The sequence below is a fragment of the Mobula birostris genome, chromosome 29 (genome assembly GCF_030028105.1).
Source record: "Mobula birostris isolate sMobBir1 chromosome 29, sMobBir1.hap1, whole genome shotgun sequence".
NCBI lineage: Eukaryota > Metazoa > Chordata > Chondrichthyes > Myliobatiformes > Myliobatidae > Mobula > Mobula birostris.
The window spans coordinates 1391276-1415986 of record NC_092398.1 but is presented as its reverse complement, the minus strand read 5'-3'; the positions used below and the strand labels follow the sequence as shown (position 1 = coordinate 1415986).

At 46.2% G+C, this 24711-nt stretch overlaps 1 protein-coding gene across 2 annotated transcripts in view; it reads left to right on the top strand.

Moving 5' to 3' along the window:
- LOC140190250 (proto-oncogene tyrosine-protein kinase LCK-like) overlaps positions 1–24711 on the top strand; it is a 103174-nt gene that overhangs the window by 31344 nt on the left and 47119 nt on the right. For both annotated transcript variants that reach the window (XM_072246817.1, XM_072246816.1), the window contains exons 2-8: positions 8109–8221; positions 13578–13647; positions 15860–15953; positions 16815–16913; positions 19343–19446; positions 22085–22234; positions 23377–23529. In XM_072246817.1, the coding sequence (XP_072102918.1) occupies positions 8114–8221; positions 13578–13647; positions 15860–15953; positions 16815–16913; positions 19343–19446; positions 22085–22234; positions 23377–23529 (778 nt within the window). In that variant the 5' untranslated portion in view covers positions 8109–8113. The remainder of the gene's footprint in view (positions 1–8108; positions 8222–13577; positions 13648–15859; positions 15954–16814; positions 16914–19342; positions 19447–22084; positions 22235–23376; positions 23530–24711) is intronic.

Here is a 24711-nt window from a genome sequence, read left to right as displayed (position 1 = left end):
ATGTTGAGGCGTTATAAAGCATTGGTGAGGCCTCACTTGCAGTATTGTGAGCAGTTTAGGACCCCTTGTATTAATGGAAACAGCAGACAGAGATCCAATTAAGTCGCAGTCAGGAACGGAAGTGAGCATCAACAAAATTGCAATGTCTAAACAGAAAATGTGTTACTGTCGTAACAGGGGCTCGCTTATATCAGACCAATGCAGGTTTAATGAAACTTGCAGAAAATGCAACAAAGTAGGACAGATACAAAGAGCATGTTTGACAGACAAAAATAAATGGACTCACAGGGAAGAGAAAAAGATAAAAAGTCAAGTTGTAGTTTCAAAAAGAGCACTAAACTGCACGCTGTTGATGGAAAATCTAATAATGATGAGAGTGACACAGGGCTGAGCAGCCTAAAGATTTACAATGTGAAAACTAACAATAGATAAGCAATTTACACCAGAAGTGAACAGCAAATTAATTAAAATGGAACTCGATATGGGCTTGGCTGTTTCAGTCCTTCCACAAAAAAAGTTTGATTAGCATTTCAAAGATACTGAACTGAAGCCTGCTGATAACCAACTACGAACTTATACTGGAGAAAAGATAACTCCTGTGGGAATGACATTCATAACAGTGCAATACAACAACCAACAAACTACATTGGGCGTGTATGTGGTAAAAGTGGGAAGGCCAGAGTTGTGGGGCCATGATTGTCTGAAACAACTACAACTTGATTGGAGATCCATCCGCCATTTGCATGTCACATCCCCAGCAACAGAGTCAACTGAAAGCAAATTAAGAAAGATACTGGGTGATGCCACAGCAGTTCAAGGATGGCATCAGAAAACTTAAACATATCAAGGGTAAAATATTGTTAAATGAAAATGCCACTCTCAAGCTTTACAAAGCCTGTCCATTTCCTTATACCATCCATGATAAAGTAACCAGTGAGCTCGATCACCCGGAGGCTGAAGGAATTCCTTTCAAGGTTGAGTGCAGCCCATGGGTAATGCCAGTGTTTCCAGATACCACAAAGAATGGATCTGAGATAATTTTAAGGTCACTGTCAACCCAGTACTGAAAGCAGAGCAGTGATCTCTGCCCAAAAAAGAGGACATCCTTGCAAACCTTTCTGAAGGAAAACATTCCAGCAAAGTGGACTTAGCAGAGGCCTATCTACAGATGGAGATGGAAGAAGAGTCCAAAGCGTTTCTCACCATAAATGCTCATGAAGGGCTTTATCACTATAATAGACTTATTTTGGAGTAGTATCTGCACCTGCACTGGACCAGATGCTGCAACGCTCCCCAGGTACTCAGTGTTACCTGGATGACTAAGTGTTCTGCAACACCAGCCCTTGAGAAGGGGCTTTTCAACACCCCATCAGTGTGCGTGGCATTGGGAACACTTCAGGACATTTGGTAGATGCATCCACAATTACAAAGAAATTCCTGACGAGAGCAGAGTCAATTGTTGGAGAAGAAAGGTGCCCAGAGGCGTCAGAGCCACTTCCTGCAGTCCCAGAGTCAACTCCTACAATCACCACCAAGGAGGTCCAAGAACCTTCCATCACCATGGTAGTTCTTGACAAATTTTTCTACAGAAGTGGTTTTCCATTGCCTTCATCTGGGCACTGTCTTTACAAGACATGTGACAGGGAGGAGTGTTTTGTATTTAATATTTCAGTAATGTTTGAGTAATCTTGTAAATATATTGTTTGATTAAATATTCATTGTTGTTTACATAATTCATTATGCGTTATATGTAAAAGTACGTGAATGGCGTACGTTATTACGGCATCACATCATGTGTGAGTGCCTAACTAAAAGAAAAACTAAATACACGAGTATCTCTCACTCCCATGTTTTTCTTTCGATTAGTTTATGGGGTTACAAAATGTAACAACCATTTAATTACCAACAATATCCTGGGGACGTGGGGGAAAACTGGGGATGTAGCCGGAGAAATTTGAGCAATCACAGGAAGACTGTGCAGCAGCAGAAGTCAGTACTGAGCACAGGTCACTGGAGCTCTGAGTCAGTAGTTCCATTTTAGCTTCCAGCGTCACTCCTTTCCGAGCATAGCTCAAATCAATCTGTGTTGTAGAACAGTACAGCACAGGAACAGGCCCTTCGGCCCAAAATATTGTGCTGAACCAATAAATACCAAAGAAAATTGCCAAGGTGATTGTGCAGCTGTTTGAAGGAGCCCATGACACCCACCCAAACATCACCTGGGCATGGGCATGCTCCACCTGGGTTTACAGTAAACTTGGGGAGTTTTGAGAGTTAATATCACATGGGGAGAGGTACGTCCCTACCAAAGGAGGAGTAACGCGCTCCTCCTCTCTGTTTGATTTCCGGTCACCCCCCGGCAAGGCGTAGCACCTGCTTAGAGCCTCCCCCCCCCCCCCCCGGGGCATTCAGGGTCATGTGACCATGGGAGCAGGTGGTGGATGGTCATATGAGCAGCCGGTGCACATCACAAATCCTGGTTATGCGATCACTGACACCAGGCAGCCAATCTCTAAAAAGTATTGATAATGTCTGGGGTCACCCATCTTATAAAGACACTGCCCAGAAGAAGGCAATGGTAAACCACTTCTATAGGAAAATTTGCCAAGAACAATCATGGTCATGGAACGACCATGATCGCCCACATCACACAACATGGCGCATATTGATGATGTCATACAACACGGCACATCATGATGATGATGAACGTCAGGCAGCTTAACTGAGCACATTCCAGACATCCAAAATGGAGACTGTTCCGAGTTCTGTGGTGGGAGATTTCCAGGCAGACAGTAAAATGGAATCACGAGGTTCTGAAAGCTTCCTTGAAAGGTGGTATCCTCACCAAGTCCTGGGAACCCCTCGGCACAAATGGACCAAGTGAAGAAGGGTCAGGTTGATGCATCAGAAGCACACAGAAGGTCAATGGTTGTGGTGAGAGGATTTCACAGGACCAGCACGGAGCCGCCATGAGAACCATATCCTGTCCTGTCTGTGGAGGAGGCTCTGTTTCCATAAAGGTCTCAAGAGTCACAGACCCAGAGTGGAAGGAAGTCACCTTTCATCCTGAGGGAATGGCAAATGGGAAGTAAATACCAACGCCATCACATAGCGTTATTGTAGACTGCGCTAAAAGCATTCATCGTAGAATAGTGGTCAGTGCAATGCTTTACAACTCCTGTGATCCAGGTTCAATTCCCACCACCATCTGCAAGGAGTTTGTACGTTCCCTCTGTGACCACATGGGTTTCCTCCAGGTGCTCCGGTTTCCTCCCACAGTCCAAAGGCATATGAGTGAGGGTTTGTGAGTAATTCCAGTGCTGGAATTGAACTCTGAACTCTGACACCCCGGGCGTTATGCTAACCACTACACTACCCTGGCGCCCCACCACTTCGTGTAGGCTATGACTTTGTGAGTTTATGACAAGGACATTTTTTTTTGTTCTAATTATATTCTTTCTTGTAAAAATTAAGTAAGATCATAACATTGTAGATACGAGGCCAAGAGACCAGGGAACCGTTCAATAGCCTTACATCTGCGGGGCAGACGCTGTCCCTGAGCCTGGTGGGACGTGCTTTCAGGCTTTTGTATCTTCCGGAAGAGAGAATGTCTGAGATGGGTGGGGTGTTTGATTATGCTGTCTACTTATCGAGGCAGTGAGAAGTGTAGACAGAGTCCACAGAGGGGAGAAGAGAGATTGTCTGTGGTGGGTGGGCTCCTTGATTAGGCTGGCAGTGCTGGTGAGTTTTCATGCCTTGACGTCTTTGTGGTAGGACCAGGACAGGATACTGACAATGTTGGCTCTCAGGAACTCGGGGCTCTCCTCCATCTCACCCTCCACACCAATGATGTAGGCAGGAGCGTGTGACCTCCCTCCTCTCTGAAGTCAATGATCAGCTCTTTAGTTTTGCTGACATTAACGGAAATGCTGCTGCCATGACACCACGTCACCAGGCTCTCTAACTCCTTCCTGTACTCCAACTCATCACTATGTGAGAGACAGCCCACTACACTTTGTAGACAGAGTTCTCACGGCTCAGAGCATTCTGAGTTTAAGCTGAATTATGAAACCTTGAGCCCTACATCCAGAGAGGAATTTGTACTCAGTGACGAGGGAGTGCTGCACTGTACGAGGTACGGCATTTCAGACATTGCACTAAACACCAGCCTACCCTCCTGGGTGACGTACCCAACTGTTACTCCCTGACTGAATGAGACTGAGTACCGGACAAGTGTGTAACGGTGCCAAGTGACCAAGTTGGACTTCTCCTGGTCTCCCCCTTCACTGCTGGAAAGAGAACTTTCCTTTGGTAACTAGGAACACTAGTTGGCTCTCTGACAGAGTGTAACGCCATTTCTTTGTTACAGATATTTGTCAGTGTTTCCAAGTCCCGGGGAAAGCAGTAAAGGCATTCCATTCCCAAGTGGATCAGCAGGAAATAGTGGAAACGGTAACTGCTGGCAGTAACTTAGCTCTGAAATAAATGTATTTCTGAAAAGCTGAGGTTAAAAATATTAGAGGAAGATTTTGCACCCAGAAGAGCATTTTGAAAAAATATTTGGGATTTCATTAGGAGGGCTCGAGAACAGGTCATCATAACTGGCCAACACTTCGTCAGCACTAGCCTACCCACCACCGTCAGGGACGTATTTACAGAAAAGGTGCTGGAAAAGGGCCAGTAACATCATGAAGGATCCCACCCACCCTGCTCATGGACTGTTTGTCCCACTCCCATCAGGGAGGGAGGCTATGTAGCATCCACACCAGGACCAGCAGACCCAAAAACAGTTACTCTCCTCAAGCAGTAAGGCTGATCAACACCTCCGGCCACTAATCCTCTGGACCACAGTGCATCCACAAAAGGAATATCAAAATAATATACACTGCACATAAAGCAAAATATTACTTACCATCAATATGTTAATAAATTATAATTCAAAGGGCATGTCGTGCACAGCACAGGTAAACAGTAAACAGCTTGCTGTCCTAGTGACAAGGCCTCAGTGGTGGCAGGGTATTCATTAGTCTCACAGTCTGAGGGAAGAAGCTGTTACCCAGTCTGACAGTCCTAGTCCTGATGCTCCTGTACCTCCTTCCTGATTGTAGTGGGTCAAAGAGATTGCGGGATGGGTGGTAGGGATTCTCAGCAATAATTCAGGTCCTTGGTATACAAACCTCCTGGTTAATGTTGCAAGAACAAAATAGCTGGAAAAAACCTCCTGCCTTTGTGTTGTTGAGTTCATCGCACGTCACTAAGTTGGTTTTGTGTTGCGAAAGTTATCTCAGGTTGCCTGCACACCTTCTGAAAAGCTTCTTTCTCTGCTGAACCTTTTTATGATTCGGTTTTTAAAATGGTGAAATAAAAGGCCGAGGTGTGGAGAGGATGTGTCCAACGTTGGGGGAGTCTAGGACCAGAGGTCAAAGCCTCAGAGCAGAGCAAGAGTTCTCAGCCGAGGATCCGTGGTTAGTGGTAAGGGTCCATGGCATGAAACAAGGTTGGGAACCCCTCAGACAGAAGGATGGCCACTTAGAACAAAGATAAGGCAGAATTTCGTTAGCCAGAGAGTGGCGAAAAACCACGCTTCCAGGGGGTAGGACAGACAGAATCCTTACAGAGGACGTCGGAATTGAACTCTGAACTCTGACCTCCCCCCCCGAATTGTAATAGCGCAGCGCTAACCCATATGCTACCATGGCAACCCTTCTTCCCTCTCAATGCGGCTTGGAACTCCAACTGTCCTTTACTGCGAAGTTTAGTCACAGTTTTAAACTATCGGATCAAAGGAGATCAAAGGACTTAAATTTAAAACTTCCTGGAAATGCCTGCACCAACGGAAAAGTGTATGCATAACAGTGAGCCTTAATTTTCTCTAAATAATACCAGCCTTACGGATGCTCATCTTATCTCAGTGATGTAACAATATAAATATTTCAATAAAATTCGTCAAGTGGCATTGCATACCTGGAAAGATTCTGCGTTGGATGTGGACAGGATAAATAGCACTGTTGGTATAAACAGGGGAACCGTTCTGCTCGTGAAAGGTGCTTGTGAATGAAACTTTTATTCTCCAAATTATTGATCCTTTAAAATGTATTAAAATTCATATTGTCCTCTACTCAAATCATGAATTCCCCGACTGTGGTTAAACAGGAAAGTGAAGGAGAAGTGAGACTGAGAGGAGAAGGGAGTGCAGACTGATCACAACTGAGAAGTTTGGGAATCAGGGGTTGGGGGTAGAAGTTCGACACTGCACCAACATCACAGATCTACACTCTGCAAGTTACAGGAAGTTGAACCCCATGTCAGTCTCATCATTCTTAAATGTTTCAGCTTTAATTGACCAAAAGTGTAATGTCAAATGAATAAAATAGCTATTTTTTTATCAACAAAATTGTTTTCACACTTCTACGTAGAACGTAGAACAGTACAGCACAGGAACAGTTCCTTGGGCCCAAAATGTTGTGCTAAGTCAGCTAAAAAGTAAATCATACCCCCTCCCAAAGAAACTCAACCCTCCTACCCATACAATGTCCATATCCCACCATCTCACCATCTTCCTCACATTCATGTGTCTATCTAAACGTCTCTTACAAGCTTCTAATGCCTTTGCCTCTACCACCAGACCAGGCAGCACATTCCAGACATCCACCACTCCCTGAGTGAAAAACTTACCCCTCACATCCCCTTTGAACCCAACCCCTCTCACTTTCAATGCATGCCCTCTGGTATTAGACATTTCAACCCTGGGAAGCAGTCTCTCTCTACTCTATCTCTGCCTCTCATAACCTTGTAAACCTCTATCAGATCTCCCCTCAGCCTCTGGCACTCCACAGAAAACAGCCCAAGTTTATCCAGCCTCTCACGATAGCACATGCCCGCTAGACCAGGCAGCATCCTGGTGACCCACTTCTGCACCCTCTCCAAAGCCTCAACGTCCCTCCTATAATGAGGCGACCAGAACTCGAGGCACTGTATGGCTTGCTTGCCCTGATTGTGAGTTGATGGATGGGCCACACAGTGTGTGTTATTTGCTTATTCAACTATGTCAGCACACAGGGCACCCTAGCACGCTCCTGTAATAATCCTTAAAATAAAAAATATTCAGCCTCCGGAGCAAATGGGCCTGTTGTGAATGATGAAACCACAGGTAATGACTGGAGCCTTGGCGTCTTCAGTTCCTGGTGAGGTGGAACTCCAAGCCTGGGGAAAGGAAGGAAACAAATAACGACCGTGAATGGGCGTTTGGAGCAAGTCCTTTACGGCACCAGTCATCACTGATAGGGTTCAATTCCCACTGTTAGGAGTCTGTACATTATTTTGAGGTATAAAAATTCTGAGGGTTACAGATATGTGACAAGAGACCTGGCGAGGGTGGTAAGGACCCAGCTGCTGGAGTGTCCGAGACTAGAATCGAGACATGGTGCAAAGACGGGGTTCTAAACTAGATGCTCGATGAGAATCTGAAGTTGAACTGACGATAGAGCACTGAACCGCGAACCACGGTTCAGGAGCACTTCAAGTATTAAAATCCTGGTGCCGAAACATGGCTGCCAATCAGCAGAGTAGGCCTGAATCTTTGAAAGGGCCGTGCCAGCGAGCCTCGTTCCGCAGAGTCAGAGTGTCTGAACCCCAGAAGTTGGCACGTGCCACAGCGATACAGGGTAAAGCAAGCAGGCTTTGCCCACTGAGGTTGGGTCACGGGTTAAGGGTGAAAGTTGAAGCATTTAAGGGGAACCTGAGGGAGATCTTCTTCAGTGAGAGGGTGGTGCAACTGTGGAACGAGCTGCCAGTGGAGGTGGTGGATTTAGGTTCGATTTCAACATCTAAGATAAATTTGCAGAGGTACGTGGATGGGAGGGGTATGGAGGTCTATAGTTCATCTTCAGGTCAATGGGAGGGGGAGATTAAGAGTTTGGCACAGACTAGATGGGCCAAAGGGCCTGTTTCTGTGCTGTAGTGTTCAATTTACTCTCTGTGTTTAGATGCATCGAGAAGTGGGTGAAAAGAACACTCAGTGTGCACCTGCAGAGCGAGGCGTCTATCTGCATAACCCCAAGGCAGACGTTGGTCTCTGTGGTTTAAGGTGAATGCTCTTTGTTTTCCAGTGACAATGGGCTGTAACTGCAGCACAGACTACGATGACGACAACTGGATCGAGGACATGTGTGAGCAGTGCCGAATGGAATATGAACGAGAGCAGAAGCAGTACCTGCAACAAGTGAGTCGCTTTGTCAGTGAACGCGGGTTTAAGTAGAATAAATTATTATTTTCAGTTAAATATGTGGTTGACAAAGTAGTTAAAGTAACTTTCATAGTAATTCTAATTACCAAAGTACAGATATGTCACCATATACAACCCTGAGATTCATTTTCCTGTGGCATAATCAATAAATCTATAGAATGATAACCATAACAGAATCAATGGAAGATCATCCAACAGGGTGCAGAAGGTAGCAGACTATGCAAACACAAATATCAATAAATAACAAGAACATGAGATGAAGAGCCTGTGAAAATGAGGCCATAGGTTGTGGGAACGGTTCAGTGATGGGGCGAGTGAGGTCGAGTGAAGTTATCCCCTCTGATTCAAGAGTCTGATGGTTGAGGGGTGGTAACTGTTCCTGAACCTGGTGCTGTGGGTCCTGAGGCTCCTGTACCTTCACCCTGATGGTTGAGGGGTGGTAACTGTTCCTGAACCTGGTGCTGTGGGTCCTGAGGCTCCTGTACCTTCACCCTGAGAAGATGGCATGTTCTGGGTGGTGGGGTGTCCCTGATGATGGACGGTGCTTTCCTGCGACAGGGTTTCATGTAGATGCACTCAGTGGTTGGGAGGGCTTTACCTGTAATGGACTGGGCTGTATCCTCTACTTTTTGTAGGAATTTCCGTTCAAAGGTGTTGGTGTTTCCATACATCAGTAATGGGAGGAAAAAACAATGTTCCAATCCAGCATCAAATGACACCTCTCAGTAGCCAGGTCTCCGCCCAAGACTTGTCCTCTTCTCATCACTACCATCAGGGAGGAGGGACAGGAGCCTGAAGACCCCTCTTCTCATCACTACCATCAGGGAGGAGGGACAGGAGCCTGAAGACCCCTCTTCTCATCACTACCATCAGGGAGGAGGGACAGGAGCCTGAAGACACATGACTCAATGTTTTACAAACAACTTCTTCCCCTTCACCACCTGATTTCTGAATGGACAGTGAACCATGAGCACCCCCTCACTGTTTATGTGATGTTGTAACTCATAGTGATTTTTATGCCTCACGCTGTACCGCTACCATAAAAAAACAACAAATTTCACAACATATATCAGTGAATACAAATCTAACTCTCATTCTGAAGTTGGTCTTAGTGAGGGGTCTGAGACTAGTCAATGGTCTATCGTAGCAATACAATCTGAACAGTTACTGACGTTTACATTCCTTTCGTTAATCAATGTACTTTGAGCTATAGACTCACAAGTGACCTCCACCCTTTCCGCTTCCTGCCCCAGTTCAGTTACATAGCTGGGTTTAGCATCTTGTGCATGTGGAAAGTTAAACAGAATTCGAGAGACACACTTCAGCTTCCTGAAGCAGCTTGAGTGAGTCATTTTCTGGAAATGGATCGATTTGGAACTCTTGTCTTCACAGCTTGCTGAGATGCTCAGAGCTGAGAATGAGGACCTAGCTTCCAGACACAAAACACGTTCTTCTCAGACCCCAGGTGACTGGGTCCTGGAATGCAGGGCATCAGCAGCAGCCCATCGAGGTTCTATGTGCTGCTGAACACATGGAACAAGGACCAGAAAGCACTCTACAGCAAAGCGACCCAGTGAGGGCGGAGCTCAATCAAAGGGGAAAGAGATGTCGAAATGAGAAACCGAAAGCAAAATGTGTTGGGGAGTCAGTAGGTGGAAGCAGTTTGTCAGAGTCAGAATCAGAATAAGAGTCGAAAATGGAATCAGCGTCAGTCAGAATGAGAATGAGAATGAGAATGAGAATCAGAATCAGAATCAGAGTCAGAATCAGAATCAGAATCAGAGTCAGAATCAGAATCAGAATCAGAATCAGAATCAGAGTCAGAATCAGAATCAGAATCAGAATCAGAATCAGAGTCAGAATCAGAATCAGAATCAGAATCAGAATCAGAATCAGAATCAGATTCAGAGTCAGAATCAGAATCAGAATTAGAGTCGGAGTCAGAATGGGAATGGGAATCGGAATCGAAATCAGAATAAGGTTTATTATCACTGACATATGCTGTGATATTTGTTGTTTTGTGGCAGCAGTACAGAGGAAAAGCATACAATTATTATAATTTATAAAATAAATAAATAGTACCGAAAGAAAAGGAACAATGAGTTAGTGTTCAAGGACTGTTCAGAAATCTGATGGCGGAGGGGAAAAAAGCTGTTCCTGAAACATTGAGTGTGTGTCTTCAGGCTCCTGTACCTCCTCCCTGATGGTAGTGATGAGAAGAGGGGTCTTCAGGCTCCTGTACCTCCTCCCTGATGGTAGTGATGAGAAGAGGGGTCTTCAGGCTCCTGTACCTCCTCCCTGATGGTAGTGATGAGAAGAGGGGTCTTCAGGCTCCTGTACCTCCTCCCTGATGGTAGTAATGAGAAGAGGGGTCTTCAGGCTCCTGTACCTCCTCCCTGATGGTAGTAATGAGAAGAGGGGTCTTCAGGCTCCTGTACCTCCTCCCTGATGGTAGGAATGAGAAGAGGGCATGTCCCAAATGATGAGTGTTCTTAAAGATAAATGTCAGCTTCTTGAAGCACCACCTCGTGAAGGTACCCTCGATGGTGGGGGAGTTGTACCTCTGATGGATTTGGCTGAGACTACAGCCCTCTGTAGCTTCTTGCAGTCTTGTGTGTTGGAGCCTCCACACCAGACGGTGATGCAACTGGTCAAAATGCACCTGTAGAAGTTTGCACAAGTCTTTGGTGACATGCCAAGTCTCCACAAACTCCTAACGAAGTTGATTGAATCAAAGCATTAGGCTTATGACAGATCCTCTGAGATGTTGACATCCAGGAACTTGAAGCTTTCCCTTTGATGAAGACTGATGTGTGTTTTCCTGACTTCCCCTTTTGAAGTCCACAATCAATTCCTTGGTCTTGCTGACTGGAGAAAATGGGCAACAATTGATTCCTGTTTGGGGTGGGGGAGAAGTTACCCACATCAGTTTCCAATTACTGCATTCGGTTCAGTAATAATTGAACAAAATTTCCAGTCTGGGGACGCACGATGTTGTCGCTGCATCTGACATAGGTGGGCTTTTCCAATTGTTCATGAGCCTCCACAAAGAGTGTAATTCTGAAATAGGAAAATTGATGTCTTAATGTGCATCAAGAAGTCATCAGCTCCTTCTCAATCTAGAAGGCCAAATGCTCCCACTGTTCAAATGGTCCCCATTGTACCAACGAATTTGTAACTAATACCAGTAAATGATTACGTTATTGATCAACATCTGCTTTAAATATTCATCAAGACTTGGCCTCCACAGCTGTCCATGGCAACAAATTCCACAGATTCACCACTCTCTGGTTAAAGAAATTCATCCTCATCTCCGTTCAAAAAGGATGCCCCCTACCCTGAGGCTGTGTCCTCCACTCCTAGACTCCCCCACCATCAGGAACATCCTCTCCACATCCACTCTATCAAGGCCTCTCACCATTCGATAGGTTTCAATGAGGTCACCCCTCATTCTTCTGAATTTGAGTGAATACAGGCTCAGAACCTCAAACACTCTTCATATGACAAGCCATTCGATCCCGGAATCGTTTCCGTGAACTCCTTTGAACCCTCTCCAGTGTCAGCACATCCTTTCGTAGATAAGGGGCCTAAAACTGCTCACAATTGTCCAAAATACCTGATACTGAGAATGAAAATCTAATATTGCCTTTGATAACATTCAATGGAACTAAATAATAATCCCATATGCGGTGATATGCGATAATCAACTGCATCTGATCTTTATGTCTATTGGACCTGTGCTGTCTTCAGTTAACCTTTAACTTTCTTTTTTACCAGAACCAAAAGCACAATATTTACTCAAGCTAAACCTCTGTTTACCAAAGACACACTCTTTACCAGTGTTACTCAAGTGTTTGACTGTGTACGTGGAGAGTGGTGACCTGCAGAGCTGTGTTATTGATGCTCAGAGCTGGGATAAAAATTGGCCTGCCCTCTTGTAGGCAGTAAGAGATACTAAGATACATCCCAGGATGCACTGGGACATATCATCAGTGATGTAACCTGGGGTCATCGGGTGTTTCAGACCTTTCAAACATCAGCCACTCTCACCCATGTGGCTGGTTTCCCAGCAGCACTGGTCCATGGGTCACACCTCTTGATCCATAGCCATCTGGAGGCTTGCTCAGCAGCCTCTGTAACAGTCCACATGGCTCTTTTCTTTGCAGCCCCTGTAATGCCAAGGAGCGAGTAGGGTCTGCATAGTGAGCAGCCTCTACATCCCACTTCTGTCGGCTCACATTGTGTCTTCCACCCCTGACTTTGGCACTGCTCTACCAAGTCCTGATATTTGGCTTTCTTATGCTCAAACACCTCCACAATCCGGTCTTCCCAAGGCACTGTCAGTTCTACCATGGCCACCTGCTTGGAGGTTTCTGACAAAATGACCATGTCAGGCCTCAGGGATGGAGATGCGATGAAATCAGTACCAGAGACAGCACGCGGTTGAAGATAAGTCCCTTAACAGTGTTGATGCACAGAGGGATCTTGGAACCCAACTTCATATCTCATTGAAAGTAACTACATGGGTTGATAGAGTGGTTAAGAAGGCATATGGCTTACTTGGCTTTATTAGTCAAGATATTAAGTTCAAAAGTCAGGAAGTTATATTGCAGCTTTGTAAAACACTAGTTCGACCACATCTGGAGTATTACATACAGTTCTAGTTGCCTCATTATAGGAAGGATGTTGAGCTTTGGAGAGGGTGCAGAAGAGATTTACCAGGATGCTCCCTGGACTAGAGGGCATGTACTATAACGAGAAGCTGGATAAACTTGGGTTGTTTTCTCTGGAGTGGCAGAAGCTGAGGGAAGATCTGATAGACGTTTATAAGATTATGAGGAACGTTGATAAGAGTAGACAGACAATATCATTTTCCCGACATTGAAATGTCTAATACCAGTGGGCATGCATTTAAGGTGAGAGGGGATCATTCCAAAGGAGGTGTGAGGGGCAAGTATTTTACATATAGAGTGGCGGGTGCCTGGGGTGGTGGTAGAGGTAAGAGACATTACAGACTTTTGAGGGATATTTAGGTAGGAACATGGATGTGAAGAAAATGGAAGGATTGTGTAGGCAGAGGGAAGAGTCTGTTCCTGTGCTGTATTGTTCTATGATACCTGCTCTAGAAGATTATACCTTCATGAAACAGCAGGAATGGCAGATCTGAGGGGGGGGGGGTGCTCAGCAGAAGGGCTGGAAAGCGAGGAGATTGAAAAGATGTTTCTTCTCACCGGGAGAAACCGAACCTGGAGGATGGAACATCACATCTTGTTTATGGTTGAAGACAACTTAACCAGACTGACATTGCCATTGTTTTCCATTCATTCTATAGAATTTCCCAGAAATACGAGATCCTTTGGTGTCCTATATTCCGCAATCTCCACCAACTTCACCCTTTCTGGGTAAGTTCTCACCAATACAAGGCTAGTTGTTGTTCTTAGTCATGGGAGATCTGGATGTGAACGATTAACCTTATGTATGATGTCAGAAATTTCCTCCCACTCAAACTCTGAAATATTTAGACCAGAAGATGTAGGAGCTGAATTAGGCCATTTGGCCCATCAAGTCTTCGCCACCATTTCATCATGCTGATCCATTTCCCTCTCAGCCCCAATCTCCTTCCTTTTCTCCATAACCCTTCATGCCTTGACCAATCAAGAATCTATCAACCTCTGCCTTACATACCTGCCCATCCCACCTTAGAAATAAAGATTTAACTCCAATTATCCTCAATTCCAGAAGGTACAGAAACTTCTGTATTTTAATTTACAGAATATGTAGTAGACATGGCCTGACTTCAAATCTGTAAAAACATGTTTCAATATAAGTAAATTAAAACAATAAGACTACAAATTATCTGGGAGAACAAATTTGTCCGTCTTCCTTCGCCTTCCTTGAAAAGACCTAAAGTCTCCACATCACCATAACTGGTCTTTCCTTAAACCTCTCTGTAGTTGAGTGGGATCCAGGATCAGCCATGGTGGAACAGCAGAGCAGACTCAATGGGCTGAAAGACCTAATTCTTCTTCTGTGTCTTGTGGTCTTATGGATTGCACCCTCATCTCTCTAGCAAGAAGCTCATCCTAAACTCCTTAGGAAGAAGAATGTTTCGCCACTAAGTTATTTTATTTATGTTTGATCATCGAAGCACACATTATTCAACATAGTACTCTGGATGAAACCTGTTCTGTACCATCTTGAATATAGTAAGGGGTCTCCCACCCAAATGTCTCTTTTCCCAGTTGAACAGTTCCATACTCTGGTCCTTGATACATGAGCTGAGCCTTATCCGTCACTGGCTTCTCAGTGACCAGAGCTGGTTGGTCACTGTACAGCTTACTCACTTCTTCCAGGGCATCCTTCTTGGTGAAGTTGTCCAGCATTCTACTGGCCTCACTGGTTGTTGCTGGTGCAAAGATTGAATTTCCCTATACCGAGTTTCTTCACTAATCCCCCCTTTTTATCAACCCCCTTCTGATGCTTCTCAGAGAGCGTGAAATATTTGGTGTTCCTTTCAGAAACTGCTGAGATGCATCAGAGTGTTGAATTGCAGAGTCAGGCCACTCACTATACAACGGGAAGGCATAGGAGCAGAATTAGGTCATTCACCTCATTGAGTCAACTCCATGGCTGACTTATCATCCTTCTCAACCCCATCCTCCTGCCTTCTACCTATAACCTTTGACACCCTGACTAATCAACCTCCACGTTAAATACACCCAGTGACCTGGCCTCCACCACTGTCTGTGGCAATGAGTTCCATAGATTCACCATCATCTGGATAAAGAAATTCCTCCTCACCTCCGTTCTAAAGAGTCATCCTTATATTCCTAGTCTGTACCCTCGGGTTCTAGACTCCCCACTGGAGGAGACATCCTCTCCATGTCCACGTTACTCCAGACCAGTCCGCCAGGCTCCTAGTAGGACAATTCCATCATCTTCTCCATGTCCACATTACTCCAGGCCAGTCCGCCAGGCTCCTAGTAGGATAATTCCATCAGCCCCATTGCTTCACCACCTTCCCGCCACCTGCAAAATACTCTTCCTAAAGTCCGTCTCCAGCTCCCTTTGGAGGCCAGGTTAATCCTGATTAAAGCAACACACATCAACGTTGCTGGTTCCATCATCATCAGAGTTGATGTGTGTTGCTTGAATTTCCAGCATCTGCAGAATTCCTCGTGTTTACGTTTTTAATCCTGATTGGCTGAGTTTTATGTGTCTCTCGTACCTTGAGAGATCAGAGCATCCAGTGAAGGGTGCTGTGTACGTCAGTGACCAACACAGTCCGCAAGTGTCACCGTGCTTCCGGCACCCACACGGCTTACTAACCCTCAGCTGTACGCCTTTGGAATGTGAGAGGAAATCGGAGCCCCTGGAGGAAACTCGCACGGTCACGGGGGAGTGTACAAACTCCTTACGGACAGCGGTGGGAATCAAACCTGGGTTGCTGGTGCTGTAAAGTGTCAGACTGACTGTTACGCGATTGTGCTGTCTAGCTACATAGACCGGCAGAGGGACGGCAAACATTTGCCTGGACAGTACATTGCAATAAATGAACATCCTTGTTCATCCTCCAAACTGATTGTTAAAATCCAATGGTCTGATTCTTTTCAGGTGATGATATATTTGTCGCCTTGTACAATTATGAGAAAACTCATCACGATGACCTGGAATTCAAGAAAGGAGACCAGATGAGGGTGATTCAACGGTGAGTGGTGGGAGAGACTGGGGAGAGAGCAGCTAGCAGACCAGGTACAAAGGGTGCAGACAGAGTATTTCAATAAAGTAGGAGATATATAACAGAAAATTGTAAACACTTCTACAGTTTGTGTAAACAGGAAAAGAGGAGTGAAAGTAACAGATCTATGTACACAAACACACACACTCACACAGACTCACACACACTCAGACACACAGAGACACACACACTCACACACACTCACTCACACACACTCACACATGCACAAACACACACACTCACACACACACTCACACACACATACTCACACACACACACAGATACACACACACACTCACACACACACACACACAGACACACACACACTCACACAAACAGACACACACGCACACACACACACACACACACACATACTCACACACACACACACACACACACACACACTCACACAAACAGACACACACGCACACACACACACACACATACTCACACACAGACACTCACATACACATACTCACACTGAAACACAAGCATACATATACACACACACTGACACCCACATAGACCTACACAAACACACACACAGACACAAACAGAAATACCAACACACACTCTCTCACACACACACACCAACACACACTCTCTCACTCTCTCTCTCTCTCTCTCTCACACACACACACACACACACACACACACACACACACACACACACACACACACACACACACACACACACAGCTAATTCTGCTCCTCTGTCTTATGGTCTGAATCTGCCACTCCCACTGCCCTGGTAGCACATTCCACATACTTACCTCTGACATGTGTCTGATCTGAGGCAGAGTAACTAACATCGCTCTCGCCATTTTGCAGGGAGGGGGAGTGGTGGAAAGCCCAGTCGCTGGAAACTGGAGAAGAAGGATATATCCCGTACAACTTTGTGGCTCAAGCACACACGCTGGAGATTGAATCGTAAGGCTTCTCTCTCTTTTCCTCTTTATTTAACGAGGTGATCTTTCTCCATATCTATTTCCCTGGTGAAGATTGATTGCTGAGTCCCTCCAACATTTTGTGTGTTTTGCTCAAGATTTCAGATATCTGCAGAATCTCTTGTGTTTATGATAAACTGGATCAGATAGCCATCCACGATATGCTGCCTTGCCCACGGACCTTGGTACCCGCGAGGCATCTGTCTGGAAAACCAATCTGTCTGCCCAGGACATTGGCTCACTTTCTGGTGCTCTACCATCTGTCTATCACAGGTTCATCTGCCTATCAGGGGATCATCTGACTACCACAGGTTCATCTGTCTATCACGAGTTCATCTGTCTATCACAGGTTCATCTGTCTATCAGGGGTTGGTCTGTCTATCACTACCATCTGTCTATCAAGGGTTCATCTGTCTATCAGGGTTTGGTCTGTCTATCATGGGTTCATTCCCTTCGTATCAGTTTCAACATAGTGTCACAGAGCCTTCATTTCCCAATGCTTGACTCTCACACCTCTGTCTCCACGACCCGTATCCTTCTCGCCCAACCCACTAGTCAGCTGTTTCTTATTATTTCAAAGTTCAAAAGTCAAAGTAAATTTATTATCAAAGTACTTATATGTCACCATATTCAACTCAGATTCATTTTCCAGCTGGCATACTCTGCAAATCCATCAAATCACCTCTCAGGCAAGAGCTGTTACGTTTCACTTCTAACCTCTCGAAACACTTCATCACTGTGCAACTGGGCGATAGTCATTTAGACACATTACCAAGCTGTTCTTGGGCACCGGTATAATTGAAGCAGAAGGGTGTCACACACTGCAGAGGCAAGAGGTTAAAGATTTCAGTGGTCACTCCGGTCAGTTGACCAGCACAAGAACCCCGAGGTGGGGATTGAAGCTGTGTCACTGGAGCTGAGGGAATCTGTGGCAGGTTCGACACCAAGGGCAACACAATGGTGCTTGGAGTCTCTGGGCCCTTTGTTAACTAGTACTCTACTGAAAGTTCCTCAGCATTTTAAACTGCTTGATTGTCCATTTTATCCAACAATGACAGCACAAAAGGACCTGTGCAGACACGAGGAAATCTACAGATGCTGGAAGTTCAAGCAACACACATAAAAATTGCTGGTGCCTGCTGCGTTCACCAGCAATTTTTATGTGTGGGACCTGTGTGGGAGAGTTTTTAAAGTGGAAAAACTGTTGCACTGGACAGTTCCACTCTCTTGACCTCAGCAGTTTGTGCCCAGTAATACGAGCGATCGTCACAACTGGGGTCTTCCCTAGTTGCAGTGGATGACCGTGATGTCTCTGTGCTTTGACCCGCCCTTCGCTCTCCACGGAGCGTTGCAAAACCACCTTCCTGACCGTTGGATCTCACTGTAGATCTCATCTGACTGGTCTGCTGGAGCTGACTTTTAACACTAGGGCAGCCATCGCCCTATCCCACCAGGAAATGAGGCCTGCCAGCTCCCCTCACCTGGTCCAGCCCGCCTGTCGGAGCGGAGTACCGGGGTGTGGCAGCCCTCGCACGCAGAGGCGAGAGCTGAGTGTCCGGTGGGGACCAAAGGTGAGTGACCTGCCCGGGAATGGAGATGGCCAGCCCCCTCAGCAGAGGTACTGCCCCTCCCTGGACACCCCATACACTCCATACCGCTTGTGTTTCTGCAGTTTAAAAAATATTGGGCTGTACTTTAAACTACACAAACACGAGATGTTCTGCAGCTGCTGGAAAATCAGATCAACACACAAAATGCTGGAGGTTCTCAGCAGGTCAGGCAACATCTATGGTGAGGAATAAAGAGCTGACGTTTCGAGCCGACATTCTTTATCAGGAGCAAACACTTAAATCCAATGAATGGACATCGCTGCTCAGGGACCTGGGTTTTCAGGATGCAGTCATTTTTATACTGGGGACACAAGGGGAAATAAGAGGGCTTCAAGCCGAAATGTTGACAGGTCCTTCTCCCCCACGGATGCTGCCTGACCCGCTGAGATTCTCCACTAGATTCCTTGCTCTTACATTGCACTGCTTGGGCTCCCCCGATGGGTGATGGCATGATTTACAATCAGAACAAAACTGTGTAAAACCTGTGCAAAGCCAGTCGCCTCCCCTGGACAATTCTGACTTCTGGTGGTGTCTAGCTGAGTCCCTGTTTTTAATGTGCTCTCTTGCGGTGTGTGTGTTCCCATGTGCTGAATCAGATTCCCTGCTTGTTCCTCCTGCTTCTACACCCCTTCCCACCAGGAATTCAGTGCATTGGGGATTGGTCCTTCCGCTTCCACACTTCACGTCCCACTCCCAGAAATGTGAGCTCACCACCCTGCTCCCCACGGGGATTCAGTGTGTCTGAGCTCGCCCGACCTCACCCACACCTCACCTCTGACCCTCAGCATTCTCCTCTTTCCAGGTGGTTTTTCCAGGGTCTGAGCCGGAAGGAAGCTGAGCGCCAGCTCCTGGCCGCTGGCAACACGCAGGGCTCGTACCTGATCAGAGAGAGCGAGACCACGAAGGGTAGGTCACACGCCGGCTGAGGGGTGGCCGGCGAGGGCTGAGATCTGCGCGACTCCTTCGGCAGCCCGACCAAAGAGTGCAGCCAAGGACCCACTGTAACTAGAGTGACATGAGTGAGCTCGGCTGTGCTGCCTCGGCCACAGATTAACGCTGATATGTCTCAGTGATTAACCACAGCTTGCCCCAGCAGCGACAGTTGACTAGTAAGTAGGTTTATTTAGAAACACAGCCAGGGAACAGGATCTTTCGACTGAACTAGCCCACATCATTCAATTACACAAATGTGACCAACTAGCCTACCAACCCTTACATCTTTGGAGTGTGGGAGGAAACCAGAGCACCCGGAGGAAACCCACGCGGTCACGCGGAGAACGTACAAACTCCTTACAGACAGCAGCGGGAGTTGAACCCGGGTCGCTGCCACTGTAATAATCTTATGCGAGCCGTGTCACCTCATCTATTTCAATAGACTCATACCAGATTGGATAGGTCAACGGAGGGGAAGTGTTTAGATGGTTATGGGACAACGGAGACTAGCTGGATGGGCACTGGGGTTAGCATGGACTAGTTGGGCTGAAGGGCCTGTTTCTGTGCTGTCGTACTCTATGACGATGATAGAGAGACAAGCCTCTTTTCCCACCAACCTTGTTGGTCAAAACTCAGTTATCGATTCCAGTCCCACTAGATATAACACACCGGTGATGAGGCACAACTGACCAGAAGGAATAACTCCGTCCTCACTTGTTTTAAACACTGATGTAACATACTCTCCACTGACCCTTTACCCTGTGTTGTATCTGATTTACCAGGCAAATGCCTGGATCAGAGAGCATGTCTTATGAGGACTGGTTTCGTCACTTCAAAATATTAAATTAATTCAAAGGAGTCTGAACGGATGTAACTTCATCTTTACTTTAAATGAGGTGCGCACGTATCATGTAGTAGTGTAATCATGTATGCACTTTGTTTTACCTATAACCTGTATATATAGGTTGATTAAGCATTCTTGTTTGCTTAAATAATTAATTACAGGTTATATGTAAAAATAAGTTAATTGCATACATGATTACACTAGCACCTCACACATATATAAGATCACTCAACTATTATTGAAATATTAAACACACAACACTAGGGCTTTTCTCTTTGGAGTGAAGGAGGGTGAGAGGTGACTGATAGAGGTGTACAAGATGATAAGAGACATAGACGGAGTGAACAGCCAGAGACTTTTCCCCAGGACAGAGATAGTTAATACAAGGAGATATAATTTTAAGATGATTGGGGAAAGTATAGGAGTGGAAGTGAAAGGCAGGTTTTTCAGGTAGAGAGTGGTGTGGAACACTCTGCCAAGGGTGGTGGTAGAGGTGGATACACGAGGGACATTGAAGCAACCTTTAGGTAGGCACATACTGGAGATGATAGAAAAATGGAGGGTTATGCAGGAGGGAAGGGTTAGATTGATCTTAGAGTAGGTTAAAAAGTCAACACAGCATGGTGGACCAAAGGACCAAAGGGCCTGTACTGTGCTGGACTGTTTCATGTTCTACGTATGTTATCAGATACGCGCCAACATCCATTCTTAAGGAGCCTTGAAGACAAGTCAAGCAGAGTCAACATGGAAGGAAAATTATGTTTAAGAAATTTACTGGAGTTGCTTGACTTTGTGACAAACGTGAGTGACAAAGGGGAACAGGAGCACCCAAGGGAAATGCACAGGCTCACAGGGTGAGCATGCAAACTCCACACAGACATCCCCTGAGGTCAGAACCGAACCTGGCTCACTGGAGCTACAGGTATCAGCGTGGCAGGTTCAACACCGAGGGGAACACAACAGTATTCGGGGTCCGTGGCAGTCTCTGCTAGTATTCTGCTGACAATTAAACTACGTTAAGCCGGTGAATAGACATAAACTGGTCAGGCACCTGGGGTTAGCCAGATGAAGATGACATTATGAAACATTAGCTCCTCTGATGGGTAGTCACACAACTTACAATGAGAACAACTTTGCACCCACGTCTACCGACTGACTTCTATATCTGGACTTGAAGAACCAGCCAGTATTGTGGCCCATAAAGGGTTACAGCACATTCAAGGGTGCAAGAGGCTGAAATATAATAAATATCAGTTTATTATATGAAGGGAACTAACTGACCGGAAACAGTGCACTGGGTAAATGGATTACCTTGAGATCGGCAGCTAGTGAGAAGAGCCGGTGATCAGTGATGGGGTCCTTGCTGCTAACGACCTGTCTCAGAGCGCTGGGTGAAGGGGCTGACTGCACTGCCGGCAACTTTGCTGCTGATACTAGGACAGGTGGACAGGATATGCAAGGGGACATAATTTTGGGGTGATCGGAGGGAAGTATAGGGGGGAATGTCAAAGATAACATTTTTACACAGAGTGGTGGGACCTGGAATGCCCTGCCAGGGGTGATGGTGGACACAGATACAGCAGGGACATTTAAGAAACACTTAGATGGGTACGTGGATGATAGAAAAATGGAGAGTTATGTAGGAGTGGAGGATTGGGTTGACCTTGGAGCAGGTTATAAGTTCAGTATAACATTATGGGTCAAAGGGCCTGTGTGTGCTGCACTATTCTTTGTTCTATGTTCTAAATTAGATTTGTCTTGGCACAGGCTCTTATTCGCTGTCTGTGAGGGACTTCGACTCACAACAAGGCGACGTGGTGAAACACTATAAGATCCGCTCTCTGGATAAAGGAGGATATTATATTTCCCCACGGATAACCTTTAATACTCTGCATGAGCTGGTCGATCATTACTCCTGTAAGTCTGTGCTCACAATAACAATATACCATTGCTCTTCTAAACACCTCTGAAAGTTTTGCACTTGATGCATCAAGTCCTGTTTTTGGTAATGGAGTCACCGATGGTCTCAAGTCCATGGGAAAAGTGCTCCCGGGTTATTCCCCACCCCCCTGGAGAGATGGAAAAGTTCATGAGGTTTATCAACCTTGAGAAAGCCCAGGAATAACAAGGTGCTAATCTGGGTCAACACAACATCCATCCCACCCCACTATTGGCGAGCGGCAGCAATTGTCCAAGGCTGATGTTTGGTATGGTTAATCTTCATCAGCCAGGCACTGGACGGGGCAATGTCGCACCCACACTGGCAACACTGTGTAAAGGCTGTGGGCGTATACATAGAGAGCGTGAGGGGAACAAGAAGCAAGCTCCGTCTCTCACCGTACAGAGCAGCAGTGAGGATGCTTCTCTGTGGAGCTAAACTGGCGGACATTGCAGATCGGGTGGCACAAGGGAGCCCAATCTGAATCTAAAATTCACGTCCCGGGCCCCTTTCTGAGAGCGTGACACTGGCAGATCCGGGAGGCTCACGGGAGTCAACCCCCACTGCCCCAGGAAGAATCTCTGCTCATTTTTTGATCTGGAATCCTTGCCAACATGTCCTGAGGTGGCCTCTTGTGACTATTTACTGCTCTTAGCCCTCCCCACCCCTCCCCACCCCTCCAACACAGTGCAGCCCAGCCAAACCCTGTTCACTTGGTTTATCCTGATGTCCAGTGCAGGGCTGGCTCACTCTCTGCATCAGGACCCAGCTGGAGATGGACGTAAAACTGTAAGACCATAGACATGGAAGCAGAATTAGTCTATTCTATCCATCGAGTCTGCCTCCGCCATTCCATCGTGGCTGATTTATTATCCCTCTCAACCCCATTCCCTGCCTTTCCCCATAACCCTCGATGCTCTGACTAATCAAGAACTTATCAACCTCTACTTTAAATATCTAAATATGTAAATATAAACATGAGGGACTGAGGTCAGAGGGGATATTAGGGTTGTTCGATGCCGCCCCATCGTCCCTGACACCAGACACTGTGCCCAGAAGCAGTGTGAGAGTGGAATGTTGGTGCCTTGCTCTCCACTTACTGAGTTCACTCTGTCTGCAGATAACATCGATGGGTTATGTCAGCTCCTGAAGAAGCCCTGTCAGACTCACAAGCCGCAGAAGCCGTGGTGGCATGATGAGTGGGAGGTGTCTCGAGAGTCCCTGAAGCTGGTGCAGAAGCTGGGAGCCGGGCAGTTCGGGGAGGTGTGGATGGGTAAGTGAAGACCCCAGAGGATGATTGCTCCCCTTACTGATCGCTCTTGCCCCTCCGGTGGCAATCAAACATACCGGAGTGTGTCGCTAGCATGGAATCAACTCTAGTAACTCAGGTACAGGATGTAGCTTCGCTACTGCAGTCCTGAGTGGAGTTAGGATGTGAACAACTATGCAATGTATGCATTAGTGCTCTCCAGAGCAGCAGTTGGTGCCCCCATCACCCACTCACCCACCTTCCCAAAGGCAAACTGTATGGAAATAAATGCCGGCTTTGTCATTGATATACACACCCCTACAGAGGCATTGGAACCATTGGACAAGTTCTGTAGGTGGTGTCCACACATCTACAGAGGCATTAGACCCATTGAACAAGTTCTGTAGGTGGTGTCCACACATCTACAGAGGCATTAGACCCATTGAACAAGTTCTGTAGGTGGTGTCCACACATCTACAGAGGCATTGGAACCATTAGACAAGTTCTGTAGGTGGTGTACACACATCTACAGAGGCATTAGACCCATTGGACAAGTTCTGTAGGTGGTGTACACACCCCTATAGTGGAATTAGAACCATTGGACAAGTTGTGTAGGGTGCTGGTGACTACTGAGTGTCGCCTGTGCGAAGGGACTCTTTGTCAGACTGCTTCTGTCTCAGATCAGCTTCTACTGTTCTCTGTTCTGGTGTGAAATTCCTTTAAGTACAGAACAAAGCTGAGATTCCATGAAGTGCAAACACCAGATAACACCCTGTATCACAGGAGTCTGGCTTCTGTTTGAACTGCTGGTCCTAGGGTCATGATGAGTACAGAAACAGGCCCTTCAGCCCATCACATCCATACTATCAAAAGTGTTTACCTGAGCCGGCATTTGGCCATGTCTTTCTAAACGTTTCTTATCCATGTACCTGTCCAAATGTCTTTTAAATGTTGTAATCATAGCTGCCTCTCCAACCTCATCTTGTTCCATATACCCACCACCCTCTGGGTGAAAAAGTAGCCCCTCGGGGAACATTTAATGCCCCTTTAAATCATTCCCTTCTCACCTGAAACCTATGCCTTCCAGTTTTAGACTTTGATCATCAACCCTAACTCCACCCCTCATGATTTTATTAACCTCCATAAGCCTAGCCCTTGGTCTCCTTCAATCCAGGGAAAGCAATCTCAGCCCGTCCAGTCTCTCCT